The sequence below is a fragment of the Aptenodytes patagonicus genome, chromosome 20 (genome assembly GCF_965638725.1).
Source record: "Aptenodytes patagonicus chromosome 20, bAptPat1.pri.cur, whole genome shotgun sequence".
NCBI lineage: Eukaryota > Metazoa > Chordata > Aves > Sphenisciformes > Spheniscidae > Aptenodytes > Aptenodytes patagonicus.
The window spans coordinates 2,071,134-2,083,273 of NC_134968.1; the positions used below are offsets into that span (position 1 = coordinate 2,071,134).

Here is a 12,140-nt window from a genome sequence, read left to right on the forward strand (position 1 = left end):
TTGCTCTGCTTCAGTTACCTTGCACCCCGCTCTGCATTCGATACCCATTGCAGTCCCTGCCTGCTTGCATGATCCTGCTTCCCCTTTGCCAGCCCTTAGCAGCATGAAACTTAAGCAACCCGTTGGGAGGGGACTTTAAGCAGAAACGAGAGCAGGTTTAATGTTGCAGTTTAAAGTCAACAATTCTCAAAAGGAAAACAAAAGTCAAACCAGAATCTTAATGGTATTTTTTGTTTTCTTTTGTTTTGTTGTTTTATTTTTTGTTAGCAACCCAACTACTGGAGCTTTAAGGTCAGTATTTCTGATTTTTCATGCTTCCGTTTGAAATGCATGCACTTTTCCACCCTTGCCTCATCTCTGTGTCTGTGTCAGGGGGTGGGAGCTCGGGTTTTTTGTTGAGGATTCCTGTGCCAAAATAGTTTGTTCTCAGCTCAGCAGCAGTTCAAGCTCATGGGAAGGATCTTATGCTTTTGGGTTGAGTTGTTGCACAGACAAACCTGTTCTCTGAGAGGGATGAATCTGTTTCCTGCCCTCGTTTAGACCACTATCACCCCACAGTCAAATCCTGCTGCTTTAGAGATATTTCATTGCAGCAGAGACCTTAATTCTGGGAAAAGGACAGAAAAGAGCCTGTTCCGGATGGGCTTGGAAATCCACCTGCGGAGCTCCATCCAGGTGCCTGCTCGCAGGCAGAGATACAAGGGTTGCTCTGATTTCCAGCCTCCTCGTCGGAGGAGGAGAGCTGCCGAGCAGAGCCTGTCCTTCCCGTTGGTGGCCCTGCCGAGCTCTGGGACCTGCCGCGCTTTCCATCGCACGGTGTGTCGGTCACTTACCTGCATTTGGCTTCCCCCTTCGGGCTCCTCATCTCCCTCTCCCTCTCCCCTCGTTCCCCGGAGAGCCCAGGCTGATCCCACGCTGATGTGCGAGGGCAGGAGACTCGGGGGGGGGTGTGGGGGGGTGTGGGGTGTGTCTCGGGACAGGGGGTGCTGGCGTGCTGCTCCCTAAAGCTGGGCTGTGCCTGCACCTTGCAGGAGGTGGGGTTGGCGGAGAGGGAGGAGGAACGGGCTTTCCAACACAAATGCCGTGCCGGACCCCAGAGACCGGCTTGTGTTTGGCGTGTCCAGGGACCTCTAGACCAGACAGCGAAGTTATCTGTTCGGCTGGTGGTGTTGAGCCCCACGGGAGGGGAAGGGGCAGCTCTGTCCTGCGTTGGCCATCGCATCTTCTGTCTCCATCCTCTGCTCTGTCTCTTGGGTGTTACGGTACCAGCCTGTTCGTCAGGAGGCTGCTGCACGAGCGGCAGAATGGAGAAAGCATTAGTGTTTGCTTTATTGCACCGGGATCTTTGTGCCTAAACCCACCTCTTCCAGGCTACACAAAGGGGACCCTGATGGGAGTCTCCTGGCAGCGCCGAGGGTCTGTGCCTGCCTGGTGATTCCTGCCAGCACCTTGCAAACAGTTGCCTTATTGTCTGGCAGGGTGAAGTACGCATGTCATCGCAACTCCCCTTCCTCCCTCCTCCTCGCCCAGGGATGCGGTGGCAACACTTCAAGGTCAGGCGTGTTGCTGGATGACCTTGGCGTGTTGTCCCTGGTGGGTTTGCTCTTCCTGTGGAAAAAACAAGCGCTTTCCTTGGTTGGCAGCGGAGAGCGGAGGAGTCGTAAAATGCATAATATGTGCACTTGTTCCGAGTTTTCATTCTTGAAGTACTTGCAGCGTAAAACACGTGTGAGCAGCGGCTCCCTGAATATTCAGCTGTCCGAGTTCTCACCGGCCAGTTTCAGCCACGTGCTCTCGGGGACATTCCTGGGACGGGGCGGGGCGGGAAGGCACAAAAGCCTCAATTTTTTTTTTTTTTTTTTCCATTTTTTGTGAGTAAGACATAAAGTGGGGATGAACTTTAGGGGTCCACCCACCCCAGAGGGGTCCTCCTCGGCAGCGGCTGGGAGTTTGCAGCCACAGAGGGTTTTGTTTTCTCTAACTGCATATTTTTCCACCCAAGCCTGGAAGTACTTCATATTGCAAGTGGAGCATCTTCCCTGGCTGTATCTGCTGTGGAAATGCATTACGGGTTAAATCACCCTCTGCTTCCCGGCCGAGGGAGGCCCCCAGCTGCCTGACCCCGCTACCAAGTGGGGCATGAGCCAGAGGCAGCTGGGGATGGCTTGTCACGGAGAGAGCCCTGCGGGGAGGCTGATCCTGGCAAGCAGGTGCTGGGGGCTTCCTCGAGGCCACTGCAGCCACCTGTGTCCCCTGGGGTCTTCTGTAGCTGCAGGCTTGGCCTTCAGCTGGGAAAGCTGCCTCCCCTCCCGCTGCCCCCCCGCCCCGCTCTCTCCCCAAAATAAAACTTTCATGACCCTTTAGGTTCCCTGTCTGTGTCCAGCTGCCACCCTCCGCTTCTGGGGGTGCCGAGCCAGCCCTTCTCCATCCCTCAGCCAAAGAGGGGGGGGCTGCAGCCAGAGCCCCAACTGATGGGGGATGGAGGGAGGGGATCAGATGGTGGGAAGGGCTGTGCCAAATTCCCAGGGACACCCAGGGACGCGGCGTGCTGCTGCTGCAGCTGCTGACCGGCGCCCAGGGCAGGACCTGCGCTCCTCCTGCCCTGGCATCCCCCATCTGCCTGGGGACAGGCGAAGGCAGGTGCTGGCTGCGATTTGGGGCTCTCCAGGCGTGGGCTTTGGGGGAAAGGGGGGCCCTGCATTGCTGTGTTTGTCGGTCTCAGTGCTGGAGAGGAGCAGATGCTCTTGTATGTCGGTGGCGGTGCCATCGTCGCGGAGAGGGGTCCAGGAGATTACGCTGTCCCCACCGTTTCATCCTCTGCATCCCCTTGTGTCTGCGGGTCCTGCCGCTGCCCTCTGCCCTGCTCTGTCCTCCTGCCCCAGCACATCCCTGGGATTTCTGCACTTGCTTCTAGATTGAGCCAGCCCCGCTCAGCTCACGAATGTCCCTTCCCACCAGCTGGGTCGGGCTGTGTGTTCACACGGAGCCATTGATCCAGCCACTCTGTGGCCATCGTCACGCTGCTGCTGGTCCCTGAGTCCCCAGGCACGGGGCAGCCTGGTACCCACCTGCCTTTCCATCACCTAAACCGCATCCCAGCTCACAGCCTGCATCCCCGCTGTTTTGGGGTGACTCAGAACCATGTTCTGGGTGTCAACCTCGCCAGGGCAGGAGCATCTCAGCCCCATGGTTTGCAGGGCTTGGGGGTTCCAGGGACCCGTTGCTGGATCTGGCCGGGGGGCAAATCCCTCCCCAGGGACGCAGCGGGGAGGGGGCTCTGCCACGGAGAGCGGCGAGGCAGTACTGAGGGCTGGGGGCTCCCGCTGTGCTAATGCAGGGGGTGGGCTGGCTCCTTGCTGTTACTTGTGGGCTGGAGGAGGAATGGGAAGAACCGAAGGCAGAGCCTCACATGAGCTCCTTTGGTGGCAGGACTTTAAAAGAACATGAAAGGGACTAAAGCAAAAGCTCATGGGGAAAAAAAATTGACTAGGATGTGGAAGGGAGAAAGGGGGGGGGACAGGACATTTTTGTTTTAAAAACAAGCGTCCAGGGCTGTGTCACCCGCTTTGTGCTGTAACTGCACGGCTCCTGCTCCAGCAGCAGTCGGTGGCTTGCTCGGTGCTTCAGGCTGTGGCTCCACTTCCTCCGGCGTGGCCGGGGCACGAGGCTTCCCAGGGGTGCCTCGTCTCGTTAGCGGGAAGCCATTTCCATCGCACCGGCGGGCTGGGGACTTGAGGCGTTTGCTGAGCCGATATTATAGGCAGGCAGCGGTATTTACTTGCAGGAGATGAGCAAATACCAGGCAGGCTTAGCTCCTGTAATCCTGCCGCTCCTGCACCAGCCCTCCTCCCCACGCCCTCCCGGTGGCCTTCGCGTCTGCCGCGCTCCTCGGGGACCGGCTTTTACTGCGTAATATTTTATTGCTCGCAGGAGGAGGACATTGGGGTGTAGCCGGGAGGGGAGAGCAGCTGCTGAGCGCCTGCTCCCAACTCCGCCTTGCTGTCTGCTTTTGGGGCACTTGCTGGTTTTCTGACTTGTCCACGGGAGCTGCTCTCCAGTGCTTGGTTATCTGTTGATCCTGGGTGTTGTCACTATTTATTATCGCAGCAGGGATGAGAGTAGCGTCCTTAGTGTAGGAATGGGGAAACCGAGGCGCGGTGGGACTAGGTGACTTGCCTGAGAGTACCCAGGGGAGATGCATCAGCATGACCTGCAGCAGTGTCCGGGCTGGCGTCCCAGATCTGGGGCTCTGTTTACCTACAGCTGTTGCTGCTGAAGTTGGGTGTGTTTTTTTCTTTTTTTGCACTGCAAACCGGCCCCTCCGAGCCTTTTCCCCGAGAGGCACCCGCCTATGTTAACCAGAGCCCGGTCTTCCTGTACACAGCTGTTAAAGCAAATCATGCCTCAGATGCCAAAGAGCTGAGCCTTGTCACCTGTCACTGTGAAGTCCCTGTCACTAATGCTGCTAACCCGAGTGTCCCCGCTGGTTTACAGCCTGTACTGGCTCTCCTCCCTCGGTGGCTGCAGCCCTGCGATCCCCAGCAAGGGCTTGTCCCTTCTCCCCCCATCCCCTTTCTGCTGCTTTCTCACACTTGGCTTTGCTTCCCATCCGCCAGCCTCCCTGAGGGATGCAGTAATTTGCTTATTTTTGGAAGATGCTGTCACACAAGGCAGCGACGCCAGAGAGCGGGGATTGAACGCGGCCACCGCTCAGCCCCGGTGAGGAAGGGGATGGCTGGGGTGAACGTCCACGCGGGGTCGAGGTAGCAGGGATGGAGGCAGGACTGGCACCTTCACCCCCAAAAGCATCTCCTGCCACATACCCCTCTATAATCCATCTCCTGGGACCGCCTCAGTCTCAGGGGAGGTGCTGGATCAGGCCGATTTCTGGATCCCGCCCTGCCCATTTGTCCAGGGTCTCACGGCAGGGATGCTCCTCTCCCCACAGATGCCAGGCTGGACATGCCTGTTTGAGGCATGGGGAAAACAACTCCAGGAACAAAAGCACGGCTGCTTTTGCCGGGAGGTTAATGATTACCCTCCCCGCGGGAGCCAAGCTTGCACCCAGCCCTGGGAGATGAGGATGAGTGGGCACGGCGCGTTCCCTCACCCGGGGCTGGTCCCAGCTCCAGCATCCTGCCAGCCCTGCCCCGGACACCAGGACCTTCTGCTGCCTCACTGCTAGTGGCGAGACTGCTCTACCCCTGCGCTTTTGGGAAGAAAGTGGCTGTTTTGGGGGCTGAACACAGAGTCCTCAGCACGGCTGGACTCATGGTGCGGTGCGGCGGGATGCCTGCCTTCTCCCGTGCAGGCATCCCGATCCCCTCTGCCAGGCAGGTGCTGCCGACAACCCTGCTGGTGCCGAGCCCACCGCTGCTGACCCTGCTGCCCGTGCCCGGAGAGGGACTGCCACCGTGGCAGGCAACCAGCAGCTGTCAATATTCATGAGGTTGCAGAGGATCCAGGCTTTTAAATATTCATCAGGCAGGCGAAGGCGGGAGGCTCTTGGTGCCAGCAGGAAGGGGAAAAAATGCAGAGAGGGGGCAAGCAGCCACCCGTGTCCCCTGCGGAGCTGGACGGGCCATGTCCGAGGGCAAAAGGGTGTTTTCTGCTTGGAAGCATGACATCTGAGTGTCGGGCTCTTGCTCAGCACCTTCAGAGGGCCGGGCAGCTCATGTGCTTTGCAGGGCAGGTGTGACGGATGCTGGTGTCACAGAGATGCTTGCTGTAGGGGTACCCCGTTTCACCCGCGCCTGGGGCCCATCGCAGGGTAGCGAGCTCCTGCCTGGGTCCCGCTCACATCTGGCTGCTGGTAGCAGGCTGTGCACATCTGGTGGGGAAGGCCCCTTTCTTTAGTCAAGGGGTCCGGTTTAAAAAACTAATCCGATTTTAACGCTAATCCTGTTAACATTGAGATCAGGATTAATTCTGGGTTAATCGGGATAATCCTGACAAAATGTTGAGCATTAGACATTGGATGAATTATTGCTGACGTGAGCGGTACGCTTTTAATTTGGCTGTGAGACCCGGGCGGGGTGAGAGGGGTGGGGGCCGATGGCGGGGAATGGAGAGGCCACAACACCCTTGGATGGGGGAGACTCGTAGTATATCCCTTCGTATGATGCTCAGAGCACCCCGGGCCTCCCATTTCTTCCACCTTTGCTGCTGCAGCCCCAGTCACCTCCAGTTTTTCCTCCTTTTCTTTCCAGCTGGGCATCTCCTGGCTCCTCCGTCTCGGGAGGCAGGAGCTGGGCTGCTGGAAGTCCCTCCCTTCGTGGAGGCTTTGCTGAAGTTGAGCGCTCCTGGCTGGTGGAGCTGGTGTGAAACGCCGCACAAGGATGCAGAGGGGTTCAGTTGCATCCGCTCAGCCCCTGCTCGCTGGGATCAAGCGCCTGAGCTGGGACGTGCGGGAGGAGGGTGGCACCACAGCCCTGTGCATGCAGTACTGGGACAGCTGGGCTGCCCTGGCTGAAACTGGTTTGAGAGCTGATGCCTGGGTTGGGGGGACGGCGGCGGCGGCAAGGTGATGCCCAGGGGCCGGGGATGCTGCATCCCGGTCGGGGATGCTCCCCAGGAGGGATTTGCAGCCAGACTCGAGGTGAGGAGGTGTCTGCTGGGGAAGTGTCCCGTTACCTGGGCTCTGCTCCTCTTACAAAACAGCCGGCAGCTCTTTGCTGACTCACTCTCTGGGAGCATCAATAATTAAAGATGAGTGGAGTTCGTTAGGAATGAATGAATGAATGGAGCGGTTTGTGATGCGCTGGCATCGGTTTGTTTGCAGAGGGGTCAGCGCCGCGTTGGGTGGTGACCAGGCTCCTGACGGCGTGAGCTGGGCAGGCTGGGGAATCTCAAAGGAGCTCTCCAGACGCCAACTGGAGTTCATTTTTGCAAAGCTCCACTGTCCCACACCCCAGGGCACTAATGGCACAGCCCCCCCCCCGCCGGAGCCCCTCCAGCCATTACTGGGGCCCAGGAGGGGACCGAGGTGCTGGGCTCTCATCCCAGCATCTCGGAGGGAGGGAAGGGCAGGTACCACTGTGCCGAGACCTGGGCTGAATTAACCCCAAGCAAAAAGGTGGGACCAGGCTGGCCTGGCTGAAACCCCCCAGTGATGTTGTGATGGGGTCAAGAAGGCAGAGAAACTCGGGGGGGACGGGACGGGACGGGACATTGCAGGACAGGTATCTGGAAATCCCTCCCTCCCCTGCCTCTGTTTCTTTAACAGCTCTCAGAGCTGCTTCAAAAAAAAAAGTTTCAAATTTCAATTAAAATTTTCCTTGGAAATGTTGACAGAAGCAGAGCTGCAGGAGGGACAGATGTTGTTTTTCTCCCAGCTTTGCTAACAGCTTTATTCGCTGCTGACCCTCGCTGGCAGCGCAGAGACGAGTGGCCAAGGCTCCGGCCCCGCTTCCCTGCACACCCTAAGGGACTGCTGGCCCAGGTGGTGTCCCAGCGGGGCTGGGGTCCCCAGCCCCCTCCTCTGGGCATTGAGAGCATCTCCCCACTCCACAGGGAGAGGCTTTGCCCGTCGACCGCCCCTAGCACAGACACGTTTTTCTAAAGGGTGGGATGGAAGAGGCTCGGCTCTGTCCCGGAGCAGCCTGGTGAAGCAGCACTGAGCCTGTGTGTTTGGGGATGGGGGTTACACCTGCAATGTCCATGGAAAGGCTTTTCCAGGTGTGGGGAGGGCGAAGGGACTGTCCCCGCTGTTCTTTCCCTCATCCCTTTGTTTCTGAGATCCATTTAACCCAGGGAATGGTGTGGGCTGGGAGCAGTGGTCTGGACGAGGCTTTCAGAGATGCTCCCCTTCAGCTCTAGCTTGTAAATATTGACTGTCCCGTCCAGCTGCTGGCATGCTGGCCCTGCCCTGCGGAGGGTGCGCTGCGGTGTCACGGTCCCCGCGCTGCCAGGAGGGATGGTCCCCTCTAGCTCCCGTGAGCCAAAGTCTGGGAATTCAGGGCAGGAGGCCTCGAGCACCAGCGCAAGGGGATGTGCACGCAGGCAGGGGTAGGGATGCAGGTAATGCCTGAGAGAAATAGATATTTTTATTATTTTTTATAGGTTTTTTTTAATATATATAGATAGGGAGGCAGGCAGGGATGGAGAAGAGTGGTAGAGAGCAAGGGTCCAAGAAGCATCAGGCGGGAGCCCCACGTGAGGGGTCCTGTTACCCTCTCCCATGGCTCTTCCCAACGCCGGCTCCGAGGGATGCTGTGCCTCCCACAGCAAGAGCCCAGGGTGACTCCCAGCACAGCACAGCGATGGCTCGAGCATCCGCGCAGCAGTGATGCCGAAACATCCTTCCCCGCTCCCAGCATTGCAGCTGGCGGCTGGTGGGGTCTCCTCATCCGCAGCACAGCCCGGACCATCGGGGTGCTGAGCTCCAGTGCCCATCCCGAGAGCTCAGCACACCACCAGATGGGACCTGTAGTCAGATGCTGGATTAAATGATGGAGAGGGGGATTATGAGGAATTAATCCAGATCAGTGTCCAACCAGAGGCTGGAGCCGGGTGTTTATGTACTCGGTAAATAACCGGTTGCGCTGCTTTGCTCAGGGCTGGGCTTGCCAGCTCCATGCCAGCTGTTTCCCAAGCTGGCCGGAGTGGATTTTAGGGGGCCCTCGCCTTTATCCCCATCATGTGGTGCGGCAGAGGAGCTGCAAACAGACGGGAGCTGGGAAGGTGGCAGCGTGGCAGAGCAGCGTGGCTGCCCGGGACCTTTGCAGGGCTCCATCCACCCGTGCAAGGGCGATGCCCGGCCGGCCCGAACACGCTCCCGTGCATCGTCCCTGCCGATGGGGCAGGATGGAGCATGAGCTGGGTGGGTCCGGGGGCTGCCGCCGGCCCCAGCCCCGCAGCAGCTGCCCAGCACGGCCCGGGCTGCTTCGCCTGGTGACGGTGGAGTCCTGGGGAGAGGCTGAGCTCGGGGCTCGGCGCTGCCTGTGACATTAGCACAGCGAGGGCTTATCCATCCCAGCTGCGAGTACAGGTCTGTATCGGTGCTTGTGGGCTGTGTTCTGGCTGTCCCGGCTGGTTTTTGGGGGGGAGAGGGGCTGGCCTTTCTGCCAGGACAGGCTGCAGAGCTCGTGCTGAGCTGGGCTGGGCGCTAGGTCGAGGGAAGAGGAGCCCCGCGCACGTCTCAGCAGGGTGCTCAGGGACCCCCCCCTTCTACTGCCCCGTCTCCTTGTTGCAAATAATATTCTTACCATGGCTGAAACACCCCCGAGCACTGCAGGTTGCTGAGTGCTGGTGCGTGTGATGTACAGAGCGGTCAGGCAGAAACAGGCCTGAAATGGCTGCTTTCTTCTCAGGTCGAGACCGACACTGCCCTCGGAGCCGGGCATGGGTAGGAGCGAGGTGCCGGCAGAGGCTCGACTGCCTTCCGCTGTGACAAACCCTCTGCTCCGTCTCTGAGGGTCCCTTTGCAGGTCAGGCTTGCTGCCTGTCTTAGGAAGTGAGTGGAAATATTAATGAGCGCGACCAGCTCCGGTGGCTTTGAGTTTTGCACGGGAACAGCTGCAGAGTGCCCTGCTCCGTCCCGGGCCAGGATCCTTTCCCCACACTTTTTTTTCTTGGTTTTTTTTTTTTTCCCCTATCTTCTTTTAAGTGCCCTGCAGGAGGTCCAGAGCTGCTCCTCTCCCCCAGCTCTGCCAGCTCCGCTCCCTCCAAACTCCTTCTGCCACCCTCCTCTGTGCCCCTGGTCCCTTCACTCCTCTCCTAAACTCTCCCCCTCTTCCCTGCAGCCATCTCGGCTCTCCATCGAGACCCAGCAGCTCCGCTGCTTGCCCCGACTCCAGCGGGATAACTGCGGTGCCTGTCCCCAGCCGGGTCCAGAGGGACAGCTCCGCTCCTCGCCCGGGTCCCCCAAACACTGCTGGCCTCTTGGCTCCCTTTCTCCCTCCCTCCCTCCAGCCCTGAGCATTCAGGCTGCAAAGCTGGGGAGGGTAATATTGGAGAGGGGTGTGGAAGAAGGGAGGGAGGGATGGGGACAAGAAGAAGAGAGCAGGGAGAAGGAGGAGAGAAGCATCCTTATCTAGCCAGGCAGATATAATGAAGCTGCTTCTGCGCTGACAGTAAAGGGATTGTTGGGAGTTTTAGGAGCTAAAAGAATTGCTTAATTGTATCTTTTTTTAGCTCTGGGGAGATAAAAGACAAAAGCTCCCGAGTCTCCCCTGTTCCCCATCCCACCTCTTTTATATAAGACTCCCAGGGAGGTGTGGAGGGACTGGGGATGCTCCTTTCCCCGCCGGCGTGGGGGGATGCTCCCACTGCCTTTCACAGCCCGGCTCTGCTGCCATCCCCAGGAGGGGCCTGGGGGGAGCCGGGTGCTTTGTGAGTGGGTTTTCATTGGGAGAATCACCAAAATAGCACCCATGGTGCACTCCCAGGGTGGAAAGGCTTTGCTGATGCTTCTGCATCAGCACGATTTCCCGTGCTCTAGCACGCAGGAGGCTCCCAGGGGCTTTAAACTGCTCCCTGGCAGGTAGCAAGCAGGTGTCTTCCGTAGGGCAGGCTGCAGTCGCCCTGACCTTGGTGCCCGTCACCCCATCCGCCGCAGCTCTGCCCTCCCAAAAGCGAGCTGCTCGACACCTTTCCCACCCGCGGTGCCAGCTGGGGCCGGAGCTCCTGCACCGCTGCCCCGTGGCCTTGGGCGGCTTTTGTTTTGCTTTTGGGCAGCTGCACTCCTTTGCCTTCCCTTCGCGCTCTGTCCACAAACCCGCTGCTTCCCATGCTCCGAGCCGTGGTGCGGGGCAAGCACCGGGACCCTGGGGCTGGGGGGAGATGCTGCTGCTGCCCCTGACCTGGGGGCTGAGCCAGCCCTGTCCCGACAGCTCCCAGCACACGCTGCTGTGGCAGAAATCAGCCAGGCGCCGTGTTAACCCTGTGCTGCGACGCTGGTTCAGCAAGAAATGGGTCATCTCCCAGCATGGCATTGCTGCGGCGCAGGGACAGCAAGCGGGAGAGCTGCGTCCCCTCCCCTCCAACTCCTCGCTGCCACCACGGGTGGGTTTCAGATGCTGCGGGGAAAGATCTCGGTGCCCACAGGGGACGTTGGGCTCTTCTGAAGCTGCAGGAGACTGAGCCCTTTGTGTGGGGGTCTGGGCTCGGGCAAAACTGCCCCTGGGGTGGGCATAGCTGAGAAGCAGGGGGCAAAATGCCTTTGCTCCCAGGCTGGTGGTCCAGGATGGGTTTTGGTCACCTCCCTGCAAAGTGCTGCTGCAGCAGCTGGGATTTATCTTGCACCCCTAGAGCCTTCCCCAGCTGGGAGCTGCGTGGGGTGGGATCCCGCGTGGCCAGAGCCGGCAGCGTGCAGAGGAGTGCCCTGGGTAGGTGCGTGGGTGCCAAGATTGATCCTTGCCACGGTCTGGCCGTGGGGCTTTGATACAAAGCAGCCAGGCGGGAAGGTGAGGCCTTTGGGATGGAAGGTGCTCCCGAAGCAGGAGGATATTAGGATCATTATTGTGCGCTCAGTACTTGACTGTTGCAGCCTTTGATATTTCCTCCTCGGCTGCGGTGTGTGATATGGTCTGGGCCAGACAGAGAATACCCTTTCTTTTCCAGAGATGGTGGCGAGGGTTTACTGTTTATTTTCATCCTGCATCAGATTGAAAGCTCAGCCCACGGGCCCTGGCAGGCAGCCGGGGAGCCAGAGCCTTGCCTGCCCCCAGGACTGGGGCAGCGCCCGCAGCCCCACGTCTCCCCCTCCTCCGGATGGACAGCGGGGCAACGCTTGGTGGGCTGACGTGTTGCCCCGTGACAGCAAGGGACATCCACACTGTCGATGTAGACACTGGCACAGACAGGTCCAGGCACTGTTCATCCCAGGGTGGCACCCAGCAAGGCAGGATTGGGCCTCCCCCAAAGCATCTCCAGCGAAGCAGGGATCTGGGCACCCATTTTAGACTCCACGGTGATGGATGAAGCTGCGTGAAAGTGTCAGGTCCCGACACGCTCAGGGTGAGCCACAGCCTTGGTGACTGTGATCAGGTCCCACCTACTCCGGGAGGGCTGCGAGTGCTGTCAATGGGGCTGGGGGGGGGGAAGCGGAGCCGCCCCGGGGGCTGCCGTGCCACGTCAACACCAGCCGGTGGCAGGGGCGGGAGGCAGGATGTGGGGGCTGAGTTGTCAGTTAACGTATT

The 12,140-nt window shown here is 59.2% G+C and overlaps 1 protein-coding gene across 1 annotated transcript in view; it reads left to right on the plus strand.

The window, feature by feature from the left end:
* SRCIN1 (SRC kinase signaling inhibitor 1) overlaps nucleotides 1-12,140 on the plus strand; it is a 58,365-nt gene that overhangs the window by 25,372 nt on the left and 20,853 nt on the right. Inside the window, exon 4 of the mRNA XM_076356474.1 lies at nucleotides 268-291. Within this exon, the coding sequence (XP_076212589.1) occupies nucleotides 268-291 (24 nt within the window). The remainder of the gene's footprint in view (nucleotides 1-267; nucleotides 292-12,140) is intronic.